The sequence below is a fragment of the Prunus mume genome, linkage group LG2 (assembly GCF_029339155.1).
Source record: "Prunus mume cultivar Tortuosa linkage group LG2, ASM2933915v1, whole genome shotgun sequence".
Taxonomy (NCBI): Eukaryota; Viridiplantae; Streptophyta; class Magnoliopsida; order Rosales; family Rosaceae; genus Prunus; species Prunus mume.
The window spans coordinates 24,569,967-24,588,904 of record NC_142699.1 but is presented as its reverse complement, the minus strand read 5'-3'; the positions used below and the strand labels follow the sequence as shown (position 1 = coordinate 24,588,904).

At 36.8% G+C, this 18,938-nt stretch overlaps 1 protein-coding gene and 1 pseudogene across 1 annotated transcript; both read left to right on the top strand.

The window, feature by feature from the left end:
• The first annotated feature begins 4,085 nt into the window (after window positions 1-4,085).
• Window positions 4,086-5,279, top strand: LOC148919892 (uncharacterized; annotated as a pseudogene).
• A 4,815-nt stretch (window positions 5,280-10,094) lies between these two features.
• On the top strand, window positions 10,095-17,912 carry LOC103322271 (putative disease resistance protein At1g50180). The gene is given in 8 exon segments (XM_089047308.1): window positions 10,095-10,521; window positions 10,758-10,813; window positions 11,817-12,845; window positions 12,848-12,886; window positions 14,796-16,558; window positions 16,680-16,797; window positions 17,147-17,330; window positions 17,436-17,912. Coding segments are annotated over 5 exon segments (2,922 nt in total). The 5' UTR covers window positions 10,095-10,486; the 3' UTR covers window positions 16,680-16,797; window positions 17,147-17,330; window positions 17,436-17,912.
• Window positions 17,913-18,938: the final 1,026 nt, after the last annotated feature.

Below are 18,938 nucleotides of genomic sequence, written 5' to 3'. Positions count from 1 at the left end.
GTAACAATAACTTACTTTGATGGAGTGGGATTTTCTAAGTCAAAAGGGAGCATCTTAATGAATATAAAACCAAATCTCATCATGACATGAATGAAAGAATGAGTATTATATTGATGCATGAGTTGGAAAGGAGGAGAGGGTAGTTAAGGGGGAAAGAATCAGAAGGCACATTTTATCATTCTCAACACTATACATTTTCTGAAACAAGAGAGAGAGAGAGAGAGAGAGAGAGAGAGAGAGAGAGAGAGAGGAGGCTACTAAGGGGGAGAAGAACTCTTCCACCATTGAAGATCTGGTGCCTTCATCTTCACAAAATATGTAACTTCTTTCTAATTTTATTTCAAGTTGTATTTACCATAAACATGAGGAAGTAAACTCCAAAACTAGGGCCTAGGTTGAAGCCATGCTTGAGTTAATGGATTTCTAGATATTTTTGATGAATTCCTTTTCGGTAAATTAATCATATGCTATGTGTTTGCTTGCTTTGATCGATCTCCTTAGGTTGTATGCATCTAGCTAAAGTTGAGAAGTTATATGTGATACCCAAGAACATAATTACTAATTAGCAACAAATGATTGAATCCTTTCTAAGTGAGCACTATGTGAATTGGTTTCTTGACAACAAATGATGAATTCATCTTTACTAAAATAATGTATCCTTGATATATATGTTTTTCTTTGGTTGATCACCCTTGAAAGCATGCTTCTTGAGATTGTTGGTATTATATGTACCTTCATGTTTTCCTAAGCAACTAATGGATGAAGTAAGAATCATCCATGTGAATTGGTTTCTTGAATGCCTAATGTAAAAACCATGCTATTAGGATTCTTGTGATGTTCATATTCTCTTCAAACTTAATAAGTTTTCATATGATTAAATCGAAGTACTAAGCATACCTAGATTGATTTTATGGAAAGCATGAGTATTGTAGCATTAAACGCTCACTTATTTTAGAGAGAATCATGCGTCTTGAGCCACTAAACCCGGTCTTGATTGCAAACATCTTCATCAATGTATCTAAAGTTCATAACTTAAGTATCCATGGACATGAGCAAGATTGTTTAGGGTGGATCCGAAAATATTAGTTTTCGTTATCATTTTAATTTGAACTTTGATAATTTTTTTTATTGGTCTTGTTAAAATTAGAGTCCAGTTACATTTTAAGCATTAAAATTAGTTCACTTGAATCAAACCTTAACCCCCCTCCCCTTTTTGTTTTGTTTTGTATGTGTGTTGTTTGAAATCTTGAGTGTTCTTTCCACCGAATTCTGCTAACTTTTGAATCTTGGCCTTAGGGGTTCTTCATTTTTTTGTGCTAAATCCAACCATATAAAGAACGTAGCATTTGGATTAACGGTTGGAAAATTACAGGTAAAAAATGGAAAGAAGTGAAGCTGGAAATCCGAGGAAATTAGCCTATGTGTTAAATGACGGTAGCTGTGATAAAAATGATGTGACATCCTGTTCCTAAATTAAAATTTAATTATTAAATTATTCAAGTAAAAGATAATTTTATCCCGAGAGTATTTTAATGGGTTAAAGTTGACTTTTTGTTCGGGAAAGAATTTTGGGATTTGTGTAACACCGTTGCGTAGAGTGCGTCGATACGAGTTTGTAGACATGTAGTGGGCTCAAATAAGAGTTTTAACAAAGAATTTACGATTAACAGAAGTGCAGTGGTGCAACCATATATGTCGAAGTCAGATTTTAATCTCCTTTCTCTCACTCACTCACTCTCTCTCTCTCTCTCTCTCTCTGTCTCTGTCTCTCTCTCTATCTCTCTCACTCACACACACACACACACACACACACACACAGCTGGCCACTCTTTGGCCGACAACTACTCAATCCGGCCACTGTTGGCCATGAGACCACTTAGGTTAGAATCGACTCAACTTCCTCTCTCCAACCCATCCCTTCTTCGACGAGCCCAGCCACTCCTTCACTGGCGGTAGCTCTATAAAGTTCCAATTTTTTCAAAACTTTCCATCGTCGCTTACGTCGTTTCTTACGATTCCAGCCACCAAATTTGTCGATCCAGGTATGCTTGCTTATCCTTTCAACACGACTTAGTTGATGGGTTGGGTTGGTTAGAATTGATTTTGAAGTTTTGAAACTCGATTTATGATATAAAGTTTTGACTGGTTTTTGGCTCGAATTCAGGCAAGCTCCGGCCACTTTTTGGCCGTGGCGCAAGAACAAAAGTTGCTCCACTAGTTGTCCTGATCACATAGGTATAGGTATTGTTAGGTGTTTTGAGAATTTTCCGATTGCAGGAATTTTCTCAAACCACCCACGCGCTGCCGCCAGGTTTGGGTGGCCTGTTTGGTCCTAAAATGATCCCCATGTCTTCCCAAACACGACGGTATGCTTGGATCCGAATTTGGTTATCATTTGACAGATGAACAGATTTTACATATTAGGCAATTCAGGTTTGATATATTCGAACTGTTGGAATCGACTCCATTTCCAAATATGTTGATCTAGTAACCTCTAGGATCATGTGAGAACTTATAGATCGAGAATCGGAGTCCCGGATGCTCCGAATAAATGATTCAAAGATTATATAAATGGTGACTATTCGATCGTGCGACCGTGAGTGATCCGACCGCTCGATCTGGACCAAACCTGCAGGACGTGTTCAGTAAACTTTGTTAAATCTATAGGAACTTTCATATTATTAATCGGAGCTTGTGAGCCCCACGGTATAAGAATTTAATCATATATTTAATCCTGTGTCTTTTCAGACTAGTGTAATTGTCGTAACTTAAGTATGTACAAGCACTTTAAGGCCGAAGGTCAGGGTTTTGATTAAATATTTGTGGTTGAGCTATTTTATTAATTAGATGTTTTAATTGCTTAAATAGGTACTCGGGCTCCACCAAACCCGTAGGAAGGACCCTCGAAGGGTCAAAGGCGAGCTCGGACGTGCAGTGAGTGAACGTGTGTTTTATAAATGAATTTTATGCAGTAAAAGTTGTAAAAATTGATCATTAATGATTTATTTATGATTTTTGCTTTCAAGCATACAGTTTGAGTTCAAATGCTTTTATAAAATTTTGTTTTAATTAAATGTGAAAGGCTTGGAAAGTAGAAAAGGAAATGGTAACAAGATTTAAGGATTTAACAAAAACAATATCATAATTTTCCAGGAAAGGTTTTAAAATCACCATAGGTACCCAAAATATTGCCTTCAAATAAATTGTTTCCTTCGGATATATTAATGTCCACGGACATTCTAGTTGCCTTTGGTTGAGTCAGCGCACATTTGACATTTGCCCCACGAGTCCTAGGGATACTCGGACCGTGAGGAGCAAGGGATGCGACTCAAGTTGACCAAATGTCTCATGAGTTCTGCGAGGAGTGCGGCTCGAGTTAACTTTGTGTTTCTAAGTTCTGCGAGGAGGTGTCGCTTATGTGACACTTGGAATTGACATATAATATGGGGAAAAAATAAAAAAAATAATGGAATTGAAGAATTTATGAAGGGTACACCTAGGTGGAAAGGAATTTTTATTTTTCAATGTTTTCAAATAGTTTTGTTGAATTGATTGAATATATGAATGGTTATAGGAATATAAATATGCATTGTTGATTTTCGTACGAATATAGAACTTGGATTAAATGAATTTTCAAATGGTTTTAACAGTGGGGTTAGTATGTTGATGTTCTATTTTGCAAAACTTTCTTTTGTCCACACACATTTTTAATGTTTTGTGCCCCCAGACAGTTATCGAGTACCGGAGCACCACCACCAGGCATTCATCACCCATCACTCATCCACTTTCATTATATTGGATATTCAACTGTAACCGTAGTATTTTTGTAAATTAAATTAATTAGCATGCTCTGATATTGCTCTAAAATTTTTGTAAGGCCTGAGGCCACACATATTTGAAGTTGGATTGTGTTTGTTCTATCATTGTGCATGTTGAACGATTGTGGATATATGAATTGCATTTCATACAGGTGTAAATTTTGGAAAACGACCAATTTACATGGGAGACTCTGCCGATTTTTCGGCAGAAGTCAAACCTTAAAAGAATTCATGTAATGATGAATTCATGTTTCTTGTAATAGAATCATGAGCCCTAAGCTTGGTGTAACTCGTAAGGGGACTCGTCAGTCGTCTCGACTTCGTGGAAGGATGCCCCTTCATGAGCCGAAGAACTATCCTATTCCGGGTCCGACACAGAACCTGTCAAGTAGTCAGTTATGGGAGATCCGACAAGGAAAGTACTTTTGATGCCCACCCAACCTATCGACCCTAACTTTCAGCATACCTTAGAGTTGTTAACCCATGCTTTGTCTCGAATCGTGCATACCAAAGATCTATCTTTGACATATGCAGATCAAGCTAGAAGAATTGGAGCAATGAAGTTTAATGGTGACGGTGACCCATATATAGCAAAAGAGTGGATTAAGATGGAAAAGATCATAGATGTAATGGCGGAACACAGAGTAGTTTTGGCTGCATTCTTTCTTTCTAAGAATGCAAGGTATTGGTGGGAATCAATAAGAATACGATATCATGATTTGTCGTCCATCATGTGACAAGTATTTCATATTGCTTTTGATGAACAGTTCTACCCTTTAGCATATCTAAATATGAAGATAGAGGAGTTCTTACAGATTGAGTAGGGTAGCATGACAATATTGGATTTTGAAAAGAGATTTATTGAGCTGTCCAAGTATTGCGCATTATTAGTGGCGGATGAGAGGAAGAAATGCCAGTTGTTCACTAGGCGTTTAAAGCCATTCATTCGTGACATCATGGTGGGTTAGCGTATGGTAGATGATGGTGATCTTGTGATGTTCGCTACTTTGATTGAGAGCAACCATATGATGGTACGGGGACGCGGTGATTCTCAATGGCGTTAGTTTGATTCGAGTGGTCCTAGTCAAGGATCATCCAAGAAAGGTAGGTTCATCTTAGGATCTTCTAGCTATTGGAGTTATGGAGGTTTTCGAGCTAGAGCTAGTTCTAGTGGGGGATCTACTCAGAGTGTTAGTTATGGACCTCGTTCTGGTGATGGTATAGTTAGAAACTTAGGAAATAGTTATAGACGATATCTGTGGAAGAAGTCGCCCACAGTGTGAATGCAACATATATCATGATGTACCTTGTCAGCAGGTGCATCGGGGTATTATGGGCAACAAGGGCATTTCGGGAGGGAATGCCCGATGTTACTGGTAGAAAGATCACTTTGGGCCAACTCAAGGAGTAATGCATGAGCCGAGTTCAAGGCACATCTCGGATTATGGGAACCTCATCTAATGAAGGGAAATTAAGCGAGGGACGTGGTGGACGCGTTCGAGCAGCAACTGTCGGGGTTTATAATATGACTCAGCAAGAGGCGCAGGTGTCGCCAGATGTCATCATAGGTACTTTTGAATTCCTGAACGTGTTTTGATCGACCCCGGGCCTACACATTTTGTTGTTGCACATAGTTTTGCCCATAATGCTGATGTGAGACTCACGGCCTTGCTTGAGAAGCTTGCTATCTCTGTACCCACGAGAGATGTTTTCATGGCTGGTACGAGGTACATGGATAGTTTGGTTTTAGTAGGAGATGTATTCTTGGAGGCGGACCTAATCCCTTTGGATACATGCTTTAGTTGACTGTTTCCAAAAGGAGTTCATATTCCGTAGTCTTGGAGGACCTGAGGTGACTTTCCATGAGGAGCGTAGAGTTCTTCCATCTTACCTCATTTCATCCATGACGACGAGACGCTACTTAGAAATGGATGCTCAGGATACTTGGCTCATTTGATTTATACATGGGATAATGTATTGCGGTTGGAAGATATTTCGGTGGTATAGGAGATTCTGGATGTATTCCCAGATCTTCCTGGATTACCTCCTGAATGGGAGATCGAATTTACTATTGAACTCGTCCCATGAACAAATCCTATTTCTCAGGCGCCGTATAGATTGACACCAGCTGAATTGATTTAGTTGAAAACTTAGTTGCAGGAGTTGATGGACACAGACCTAGTTTTTCTCCTTGTGGTGCATCAATTTTGTTCGTGAAGAAGAACGATGACACCATGAGGTTGTGCATTGATTACAGACAGTTGAACAAGGTCACAGTGCGGAACCAATATCCGTTGCCACGCATTGACGACTTGTTCGATCAATTGAAGGGTGCTAAGGTGTTTTCTAAGATTGATTTGAGATCAAGCTATCATCAGTTGCGAATCAGGGAAGATGATGTACCTAAGACTACTTTCCGGATGAGGTATGGCCATTACGAGTTTTTGGGATGCCTTTTGGGCTGACTAATGCACTAGCAGCGTTAATGGATTCATGAACAGAGTGTTCCGACGTTATGTGGACCGCTTTATGATTGTGTTCATAGACAATATCCTTATGTATTCCAAAAGTGAAAAGGCACACATGAAGCACTTGGAAATTGTGCTAAGAACTTAAAAAATGAGACAATTATGTGCAAATTTCAGCAAATGCCAATTTTGGTTGGACATAGTTAGTTTCTTGGGGAACATGATCTCTGCTGAAGGTATTTATATGGACCCCTAAAAGGTGGAAGCAGTGGTAAACTAGCCACGGCCAACCAATGTCACTGAGGTATGAAGTTTTCTTGGGTTGGCCGGGTATTACCGTCGCTTTGTGGAGGGTTTCTCTACCATAGCGACACCCCTCACTCGTTTGACAAGGAAATAAATTAAGTTTGAATGGACAGATGAGTGTGAGGAAAGCTTTACTGAGTGAAAAACCAGGTTGTGGACAACTACTCCAGATTGGCATTTCCGACGATAGTGGAAACTTCATTATCTACAGTGATGTATCACGACAGGGTTTAGGTTGTGTGTTGATGCATCATGGTAAGGTAATCTATTTTGCTTCTAGGCAACTTAAGAAGCATGAGTTGAATGCCCTACACATGATTTGGAGCTTGCTGCGGTAGTGTTCAAGTTAAAGATTTAGCGACATTATCTTTACGAGGAGACGTGCCAAATTTTTATAGATCATAAAAGTCTAAAGTATTTGTTCACCCAGAAGGAATTAAATTTGAGACAGAGGAGATGGTTAGAATTGATAAAGGAATGTGATTGTACCATTGAACATCATATTGGGAGAGCTAATGCTGTGGTTGATGCTCTTAGCAGGAAGTTGTTTGGATCCTTGGCTCATCTCCGAGGGAAGTATCTTCCATTGTTGGTTGAATTGAGAAAGTCGAGAGTTGGGTTAAGTATGGATGATCAGGGAGATTTGCTTGCTACTATCCACGTAAGACCGGTGTTAGTTGAACGAATCATCGAAGCCCAAATGCATGATCCATTAATTTGCACATTAAGGTTGGAGGTTGAAAATGGTACAAGAACAAATTATTCTATGAGAAGGGATGGAGCTTTGATGGTAGGAACAAGATTGTATATTCCCGGGGATGAAGCACTAAAAGGGAAATTCTTGAGGAGGCCTATTGTTTGGCCTTCGTCATGCATCCTGGTAGCACAAATATGTACTATACCCTAAGAGAGCATTATTGGTGGCCTGTAATCAAGCAAATTCCAAGCTATGCAAAGTTCTTGAAGGACCTTTGTGCCAATAAGAGGAAATTCAAATATCATGAAACGATTGCACTAACGGAAGAGGTTTATGCTGTTTTGCAAAGGAAGCTCCCTCCCAAGTTAAAAGATCCAGGAAGTTTTACAATTCTTTGTGTTATTGGTGATAAAATGTTTGAACCCTGCGAAGCCCAAACACTATGTGCTCTCTCTGCAGAGACAAAAACGTTCTCTTTACTCTTACAATCCTCAAGTGAGAGATCTTAGGCACTTTGCTCATAACCTCAATGATTGTGATGCCTCTTAAGGTTCTTTCTTGGCTACTCTTGAAGAAATCTCACAACCATCCACTAGAGAAAATGCGCTTTTGATACTCAATAGCTTGAAGCCTTGGTAGAAAACCCAAATGTTCTTCAATTGGGTGAAAACCCATAATTTTTTTAGAAAAAAGAAGATTAAAACAAAAACAAAAACTGCATCCCTATTCCTACCTCCCTACCCTTCCTTTCCCCCTCCATCTCCCCATCTGCCTGCATCCTCCTCTTCTCCCTCTCTCTCTCTCTCTTTGTGTCACCCCCAAGCCAAACCTCAGCCCCTCCCCGTCATCCACAACCCACTCTCTACCCCTCTATCTCTCCTTCATCTTCCTTTTTTTTTTTTTTAATACCCCTTATCTATCTATGTGTGTTATCTTTTCCATTTGCGAATGGTGCCTTTGGTTTTTTTTCCCCCCAACTACCCAAACCACCCCTACCCCAAGCCTTACATGTGACCCAACAGAGGGACTGTTTGCGAAGGGAAGAGAGAGAGAGAGAAAGAGAGGAGATAGGGAGAGAGAGAGAGAGAGAGAGAGAGAGAGAGAGAGAGAGAGAGAGCCATAGAGTGGGTCAAGGATGGGAGGCTGAGGTTTGGGTTGCGGGTAACACACACACATATACACACACACACACAGAGAGAGAGAGAGAGAGAGAGAGAGAGAGAGAGAGAGAGAGAGAGAGAGAGAGAGAGGGATGTAGTTTTTGTTTTTGTTTTAATCTTATTTTTCTAAAATATTAATTTTCTTCACAATTTTTTTTTATGGATTTTAAGTTTAAAAATTGAAATTGAAATTTTTAATTATTATTTTGTGAAAAATTAGGTAATTTTTTTTTATGGATTTTAAGTTTAAAAATTGAAATTGAAAATTTTAATTATTATTTTGTGAAAAATGAGGTAAAAGTGAGACAAAATTGTGTGAAATATAGGATAAAGTGAGACAAAATGAGTTTCAGGGGGTAAAGTGAGACTCAAATACACTTTCAGGAGGTATATAAAAAAATAAGCCTAAAAAAAAACCAACCCACCTCATCCTCCCCCACTCTAATCCCAACCGCCATCTCATTGAGGTTCTGCACAGCCTCTCAGCATCCCACCCTCCCCATCCTCTCTCTCTCTCTGAACAAACCCAGAGCCTTGCAGCCCCAATAAACGTTTGAAGAGAGAAAAAGAGAGAAATAGAGGGAGAGGGGAGGAAGGGACATGGAGGGAGGGGAGGAAAAGGTGGGCTGTGAGGAGGAGAAGATGGGGGCTCTGCAATGGTTATCGGGCTTGGAGGTGGGAGAGGGAAATAGGTTTTTATTTTTATTTTTATTTTTTATTTATTTACTATTTTATTTAATTGGACTCTTTTACCCCTACACTTGACATAATGTAACGGTAGAACCAATGCGCCGATTAATAAAGAGTTGGTGAACTATTTAAACAAATAATTTAATTGAAGGACTAAAATGCAACTCGAATATAAATTTGAAGACCATTTGAGTAAATAACCCTACTATAGTAATAGCCTTGCTTGTGCGTAACATATCACAGATCTAAGGGCTGCTATGTGTCTTTGATATTCTTCAACATATGAGAAATCAAACAGAACAGTATTTAAATATTTGGTATGCATCTCAAATTAAAAATGAAGCAATTAAGTCGAACATCTACATCGATCCATTGAGAAAAGGACGTAACGAAATAGAAAATTTAGGTCAATTAGTACTCTATAATCAAGTTGGAGCTTGCACTAGCTTCTATTAAATTATGAAAGGAAATACACGGAGAAATTATAAGATAATTATCTCCAGTCATTTAAGAGGATAGAATTGCAAGTTGCAATTGCTTTAACAAAGTTGTTAATTAGCTGTCATACAATTGAAACAAATAATAAGGATAACAAAGTTGACTACGATTTGCGTTCACTTTGGTTATCGGACTTCACGTACATAGACGGAAGAGACTGTTTCCAGTGGAAAGAAATCTTATCAATCTGAAATATGAAAGAGAATCAGGTTCAGTTGTGAAGAGCCTGATTTATTATTCCTCACATCAATTTACAAGATGCAGACTATATTTATATACAAGTAATCTACATGTGGGTATACACTTAAAGAATAAAATATTATATCACTAATCTGATAAATATTCTGCACCAGTCAGGACCACATGCAGTTGTCTTGGTTCCACACCTGCACTACCGTTTGTCCATCTCCATGTACATGCACAAGAATATTGTGTTGTCTGATATAATGACTATGTCATGTCTTCTTCTCAACACTTCCCCGCAAAAAATCAGCTCACTGTTCAGCATAAGGCAAGGTTTGAACACGGCAAAAACATAAGCTAACTATTCAGCAGAAGGCAAGATTTGAACGCGGTGAGTGCCGAAGGCAATACGTTCTCGAACAAAGTGATATTTTCATATATACCTTTCGAAAAAGAGCCAGACCCTTGCCTGCCTCTTCTTCTCCGTGTCTCAACCCTAGTTTTTTGGGGCTGCTTCTCAGCCTCCTGTTCAGATTTTGGCTAGATCACCCACCTTTGGACCCTTGTTGTATGTGTTGTTGAAACTTCGGAGTTTGGTGGTAGATCTCCTTTGGATCTATTTTATGTGGAGGTGTAGTTGTTGGATCTAGGTAGATCTTCCATCATATGGTATTGTGGGATCGTGATCAGTTCCATGATAGGTAGAAGGAAGTTTTTTTATTAACGTAATTTATGGAATTGGTCTCTTCTTTGGTTTTCATTATATTTCCTTGAGAATACTAATGGGTTTTCAGTGTCTTTTATTTGATTGAATCAGGCAACATCTCTGGTTATCTTTTTTATCTCCGATTTTTTATCTGATGGGTTTTCCATTTCTGCCATTTGGTTTAGTAATCTTTTTTATCTGATGGAACCAGACCTCATCTTTGGTTTTCAGATTCTCGCTCTTCCCTGCCTTTCAATCTTACAAGGTTGTTTGCTCTTCCAATCAAGGCAATAATCTCAATCTATCCTTGATCTTTATTTTTATTTTTTTATATAGCAATTTATGATTTCAGATTATTGGTTCCTTCTGTATATTTTTCATGGTATCTTGTAATTTTGGTCTATATTTGAGAAGATGAATTGGGTCTGATTGCTTCATTTGGGTCTATTGGTTGATTTTGAGTTATAGAAAAAAAGAGATTGAAAAACAGAGAACATAAAACTATTAAAACTATGCTTCTAGTATTAAATGTATTATTAATTATAAAGACTAGCCCCTTGGCACATGCGTTTCTCTTTTCTTTTTAATTTTATTTTTAGAATTAAGAAAATATAATATGGGTAGTTATGTTCCATAAAAGTAGGACCTATTATCTTATTTTGTTTTTAATTTTATTTTTTTAATATGAAAAAATGTGAATTTATCATATTATCCTCATTTAATTAATAATTTTAATTTTTAATGTTTGAATTAACCAAGGACACTTTCTGATATTTTGAATGTTTCACTATTCTCTACCTTTTGCTTTTATATATATAGATGAATTGACACCTCAAAATGGTTCCTTTTTTTTTAATTTTAATTTATATTTTATTTTTAAAACAATTGTTGTTCACTTTGGCACGGATAAGCAATGGTGCCTTTTCAATAGGCACTTACAAAGATTTAACAGTATCTTATAATCAATGGAAACCCCAAATATCATATCCCAAGTTTGGAGCCATTCAACATGGCTTGGCTTAACTTAAATGGCTTGTATCTTTAAAAGGTATATCTTTAATGGAAAATAGGGAAGGACTGAGCCAATAAATGGTACCCAAAAGCAATAGCAAATCCAAACTAGGATATATGATATAAAATAGTCGCTGCATAGTCTCTATTGGTTAATGAAGACAATTTATTGTCTCTAAAATCAACTTAGGGGACAAATTCATATCAGTAGCTAGTGTGTGTTCTTTTAGTTGTGATTGTGTTGTCTGATATAATGATTATGTCATGTCTTCTTCTCAGCAAGTTGTTTTCCTTGTGCGCTCGAAGAAAATATGACTGAAGCAGTAGTTTCCTTTGTGATTGAAAGACTTGGAGAATTCATCATCCAAGATGCAAAGTTCTTGTTTGGAGTCAGAGATAAAGTTGAGTTTGCACAAACTGAGCTGCAACTCATGCAAGGTTTTCTGAAAGATGCAGACATAAGGCAACGAGATGATGAAACGGTACGTGTTTGGGTTGCACAAATAAGAAAGACTGCTTATGATTTGGAGGATGTCATAGAAATATTTATCTTGAGAGTGGCTACAAAGAAGCGAGGCATGAAGAATGTTCTGAAAAGGTTTGGTTGCGTGTTAAAGGAAGGAGTTGATCTTCACAAGATTGGGTCACAAATTGAGAATGTTACCACCCAACTTTCTAATTTGAGGTCAAGCTTGCAAACTTATAACATTGAGGAAATAAGGGACTCTAGAGGTGCCACTTCTTTGTATGAGAGGCAGCAGCAAGTAAGGCGAACTTATTCTCATATTATTGAACGTGATGTTGTTGGGTTAGAGAATAGTGCGGAAGAATTGGTCAGGCATTTGGTGAAGAAAGAATTTAGCCACCGAATTGTTTCTATCTGGGGTATGGGTGGTCTGGGAAAGACCACCCTTGCTAAACAAATTTATCATCATAATGAAGTTAGACGCCATTTTGGTTGCTTTGTTTGGGTATGTATATCTCAACAATTCCAAGTGAGATCTGTTTGGGAAGAAATTTTAATTAAACTTATTTCTGCTACCACTGCGCAAAGAGAAGAATTTGCAAAACTGAGGGATGATGAAATAGCCAAGAAGATATATCTTCTACAACAAAAAAGTAGATGCTTGGTAGTCCTTGACGATATTTGGAGCATTGAGGCATGGGAGTCACTGAAAGCTGCATTTCCATTGTATGATGAGGAAACAGAAAGCAGAATATTACTCACCACTCGCAACAAAGAGGTAGCTTTACATTCAAATGGATTCATCCACCAACCTCGCCCATTAAATGACGATGAAAGCTGGGAACTTTTGAGAAGATAGCAGTCTTTGGAAGAGAAGGAATAAGTATTCTTTCATCCCAATGTCTCTACTTTAATTTCATATTTGTCAATTAAAAGCAATAGATAAGAACTTTTCATATTTCATTAGACACTACATTTGAGAAAGACAAAAAAGAAAAAGAAAAAAAAAGCTTCTATTTCCACACACTTGTCTTATTTCCTCACCCAGCTTATCTTTTTACCCACCATTTGAAATAACACAATCTTATTTTTCCACCCACTATTATTCCTAAAATACCCTTTAATTATAATTTAGTACTAAATGATGAGATGACATATGTGGGACCCATTTTCTTAAACTTAAATTGATTATAATATTAATAAAACATTTTAAAAACTAATTAAAAATAAGAAAAAGATTTATAATAAGGAGCCACTATTGATTATAATATTAATAAATTATACAATAAAAATGGCTGTAGTGCGGTGGAGGAAGAGGTAGGACGGAGGAGGGTGGGGTGTGCGTGTTGTGTGGGAAGGGTTTTGATACTTTTTAAAATAATATTTTTAGTTGTTTTTAATTGGTTTGAATGTTTAATGTTCTTTTTCTAAGTCGTTAGAAGTCATTTTATATAGGGGTAAATTTGGCTTTAAAATTTTAAAGATAAGAATGATGGGAAAATAAGATAAGGGGTGAAAATAGAAGCACTAAAAAGAAAAAACATACAATCATTTTTTAGACTTTGTGTTTCCAAGCGTTACGAACATTTTGTTTTTGGTGAACGATAAATGTTATATGATTATCTGCCAAATTACATAGCACATGGGATTCTTCATAAGAACTTTGCTCTAAGAACCTTATATTTTATGTCTTATCTCCAGATCGAATATTCTTAGCTATAACCATTTTCACTTTGGAAACAAACATTGAAACAAATTAACGCCACCAAATTGAAATATAAACTCCCAGATTTTAATTTTAATTTTGTCATTTGTTAAAACATGTTTATCAATAAATTATAGTTATTTAAGTATTGTTAATTATTTTTTATCAATAAAAGAGTACGGGTTTTGATTACCTTATCATTTAGAAATTGAAAAATGAATCTCAAACTCGTCTGCTGAACCCATCTTTTTTTATTTCAAGAAATTAATGTTGTGCGAAAACACTCCAATACATTATCATTGATGGATTACGTAACTATCACACACAAGCCATACAAAGATAAAGCTCACACAAAACTGAAAAGTAAACTCACACACAAAGAACACAAGAATTTATAGAGGTTCGACGTTATGGTTACAATGAATAACCCTCTTTGCTCTCTCACAAACCCTAGCTCTTTTTTTTTCTCACCCTTAGCTCAAACTCAATTTGATGCCTTGGTTTTCTCAAGTCATGAAAACTTAGCACTAAAGTGCATATTTATAGTTCATAGGACTTAAGTACAAACCTAATAGTGATAGAAGACTTAACCTAGTCAAATAGACAAGCAAAATACCAATCACGCATAGCAGGAAAAACACGCGGTGACCAATCGTCCAATACTTGCGACAGGTCGGTTTGCACAGAACCTCCAACTTCTCTCCAACATCGCCACCTCTGCTCTCGGGATTATGCGACCGATAGTTTTTGAAAGAAGTGACTGTCACTTCTTGCTTCTCCTTCCTATTTTTGCATCTTTAAGTGAGCCAACTTCAGCAGTTAAAACCCATCTCAAAGTAGTTTTTGTGTTCCAAGCTATTAAACTTGGTGCAGTTGTCATTATATTAGTTTTGTCAATTATCTAGCATAAGTGTTTTATTTTCTTTAGCATACGTTGAGTAAAATCATAAACTAACAGTGTAAAAATTGTTTGAAAAAAAATGAACATTTTATTTTAGACAAGTGATTAGTGTAGTTCTTTAATTATTTACTTTTACAATGCAAAGTTACTAATATAACAATGAATTTGGTGTTGATTATTTTTCAGCCTTTGAAGTTTCCACAAAGATGAAAGAATTAGGAAAGAAAATGCTTCAACATTGTGTCGGCTTGCCATTAGCAGTCATTGTGCTCGCAGGACTACTTGCCAGAAAGGACACAATTAATGAGTGGGAGACAGTCCTTAAGAATGTTTATGCATACATAAGAAGAGGCAAAGACCATGAACATGAAGTGACGGGTACATCGTGGGTGTTGTCGTTGAGTTATGATAACTTACCGTATTATTTAAAACCATGTTTTTTATATTTATGTCATTTTCCTGAAGATTTTGAGATATCAGTGAAAAGATTGACTCAGTTATGGATGGCAGAAGGTCTTATATCCTTGGTGCAACAAAGACAAGATTCAATGGAAACAATGGAGGAGATAGCTTTTAGTTACTTGAATGAATTAGTGGAAAGGTGTATGGTTCAAATTGGAGAACGGGGTTCAATTAGAAAGATTAAATCTTGTCGGCTTCATGATCTCATGCGAGACTTGTGCTTGTTGAAGGCAGAAGAGGAGAACTTTCTCCAAACTGTTAATTTGTCGCATAGGGAGACAATGTATGCTCTTCCTGCTCCAACCGAGGCAACACTAAAAGGTAAGGTTCGAAGACTTGCCATTTATGTGGATGATAATGTTGATAAATTGGTTCCATCAAGATATGAAAGAGACGACCGCCTTAGATCTCTGTTATACTTTGGCCCAAGATACTGGATGCCAAAGAATAACAAGTTAGTGTCGCCACTATTCAAGGACTTCAAATTGCTTAGAGTTTTGAAGGTTGAAGGTATAAAGCTATTTGTTAAATTGCCTAGTGAAATTGGGAATATGGTCCACTTGAGATTTTTAAGTCTAAGGCATAGTTTTATAAAATGGTTGCCATCGTCCTTAAGTAATTTGATATGTATGCAAACTCTGGATTTACGCATTAATGGAACGAGAGTAGTTCCAGATGTATTTTGGATGATGGAACAACTGAGGCATTTGTATTTACCCTTTTATTACACCGCTCGGGGTAAAAAACTTCGACTGTCCACTCTTCATGATTTGCAGACTCTACACCATGTTTCAAGCCTCTGCTGTGACTTGAACGATCTTACTCAGTTAACCAGTCTTAGAAAACTGGCCATACGAGTGACAAGCCCCTTGAAAAATTTGGAGGAAACCTTAAAATCTACAAGCAGCACACTTGATCGCATTCGATCTCTATTTGTGCACAACTTACTTGGAATTCATAGTGGTACGGAAGTTGCACAGATAGTGTTAAGTTGCCGTCATATATACAAGCTACATTTGAATGGGCGAACCGTAGAGTTACCGGACCTTGAACACTTTCCGAACCTCACTAAGTTAACACTGTGTCGCTGTGATCTCAAGGCCAACCAGATGGCCGTGCTAGAGAAGCAGCCAAATCTTAGAACTCTTTGCCTTATGGAGGAAACTTTTGAGGATGGATTAGACACACTGGTTTTCTCCAAAGGAAGCTTTCTTCAACTTGAATCTCTTTCCCTCATTTGCATGTACGAATTAAGGGACTTCACGGTGGAAGAAGGAGCCATGCCTAGCCTCCACCGATTGTGCATGCAACGTTGCGTGGGATTGACGACACTTCCAGATGGGCTGAGACATATTACTACACTCTGGGAATTAAGCTTCACAGAGATGTCTAGGACATTGCATAGTAGGCTTCAGGTTGGAGGAGATGATTTCTATAAAATCCAACACGTGCCTTCGATTGTATTTGCCAACATGGAGGAGGCCTAGGTACTTCTTAATTTCCGAGTGTGGTCGAGGTTAATTCATTTGTTGTGTAACGTGTTCTTCATTTTCCATATTTGTGTCATTATTCCATTTATTAATTTTCTGTTTTATTGTTATACTGCAGTTGGTGGTTGTCTGTTTTGCTTGCTCTTTGTCATATTGTGCTGCATGTACACTTACTGCCGAGAGTTTCCCTTATATTGGGAGGGACTGCATTCAAAAAACAACAGGTACAAGCTGAGGTAACCATTTTCCTTTCTAATTTCGTGTGCTTTATATATTGTTAGCCATTCCTTACAATTTTACTCTAATCCAAATAAGGATCAAGCTGCTCACTGTGATAAAGATAGACAGATGTACAATAAGTTTCCTCTTATAACTACACTTGTACCAATATCTTTTCTACATATATGATGGTCGAAGATGATTGTATGGAAATTGAATTACTGGTCTGAGATTCTTGGTATGTCATAATGTCACATAATTATCTTAAAGTATTCTATCATAACTTGATGAAACTAATGTATTTTTGTGTCCAAAGGATATTTGCAAATTTGTTCTCTTAAAGGATACTAATTCTATTTTTCTTAGGTGAGAAGTGAGGGCATATGAATATATACGTCGGGGAAGCTAACTAGATGTTTAGAAAAGCATGTTAGATGATCAGTTAAATGGAAGTCAGTATATACTTGTGCCCTCAATAGAGTGCAAATATATCTTTGTACTCTGTTTTGATTCTGTTCTCTTCACATGAATATGCTGGGGCTGCTTTGAGGTACTATATGTCAGGCTATTATGCTTTTGCTGTCTCCTTCGAATTATAAGGTCTTCATTATTTACTAATCTTCAAATCCTTGTGTTTCGGTGGATCCTGAGCCAGACTTCAGAGAAAGAGCGATACGGGTAAACGAGTGAAGCTGCCTCAAAGGAAGGAATGGATGACACCATTGGGCCAATGTAAATAGAGTGCGCCGATGATGACGTAATATACAAAAGCGTGGTAGAATGTTAGAACCCAAATATCCCAAGTTGAGAGCTCTCGAGAACCCTTTCCATACAAGTTAATTTTTAAGTGTAAGTTCTACCCATGGTCCCTCTTCTCACAAGGAGAAGATCTTACTGCAGTTACCACCTATGGCTTCATCAGAAATTTATCTCTAAGACTCTTGTTAATCATTTTGGTTAAATATTTCCAAGTCTAGTGTAATTCTATGTGTGTATGCCTAAAGTTTGTGTAATCCTATGGTTAACTGTTTTAGCAGCGTAAGGATATCCGTGTTCGACTGCTTGCAATACATTTCATCCATGAAACCCTTGTACAATTGGTAATTGCTCAATGAAATTTTAGTGAAGAATATGTTTCTTGTGAAGAAAGCTTTCATCCTTAGCCTAGAAGGATTTGGATTACATTTAATTGGAATGGATTAGCCTAGTTGTAATCCAATCCAACATCAATTATAGCCCAAACGTGGCATTAATGGAGGATCATCTAAATCCTAATTCCCATGCCACATTTGAGGTCGCAACCTGCAGCCTGTATTCAATTTTCCTGTTGTGGTTTTTTAGTTTTTTGTTAACATGGATTCGGTTTGATCAGTTGGTACATATATAATTAAATATACAGAAACGTTGATATAGATCCAAATTTTCATTGAGGAGTTTGGTTTAATTCCCGGATTTAGTGACTTTGATCCAAGTCCTTTGACTTTTGTGCCACGTAGAATTACATTCCATTTTAAATATTTTTTTATGTAATATTTTTATTATTTTATTTTAAGAATGAGTTTTTTATGTCATATTGCCTATTGCATAGGTATATATATGTTTTTTCATATGTTCGACAATGTGTAATAGTATTTTATGTACCTTTTTTTTTTTTTGGACCGCACTCCCATTTACTCTATTTACACTTCCTTTTGCTTTTTAATACTTTTTAATCAATTTTGTTTCTTCTCTTTCCTATTCTACCATTACCCTACATTAATTTCTTTTTACTTCACTTTTATATTAGTTCTTTTTCTTTATACTTAATTTTCCAACTTGCACACCATTTTTAATTTTTTTTTCTTTAATCGAGTAAGAAATTAAGTTTTTTTTCCCCTTTAATACTGAAAATTGAGTATAAGTTAGAAAATTAAGTATAAAGAAAAAGAAATAATATAAAAGTGAAGTAAAAAAGAAATTAATGTAGGGTAAGGATAGAATAGGAAAGAGAAAGAACAAAATTGATTAAAAAGCAAAAAAAAAGAGTGTAAGTGGAAAAAATGGGAGTGGGAAATCAGCTCCCTTTTTTTTTTTTTTTTTAGGTAACATACAATTTTATTTTGTCTATTTTTGTATATAACTTATAGGTAGTCTTCTAATTTATGTTCCTAACTTATAG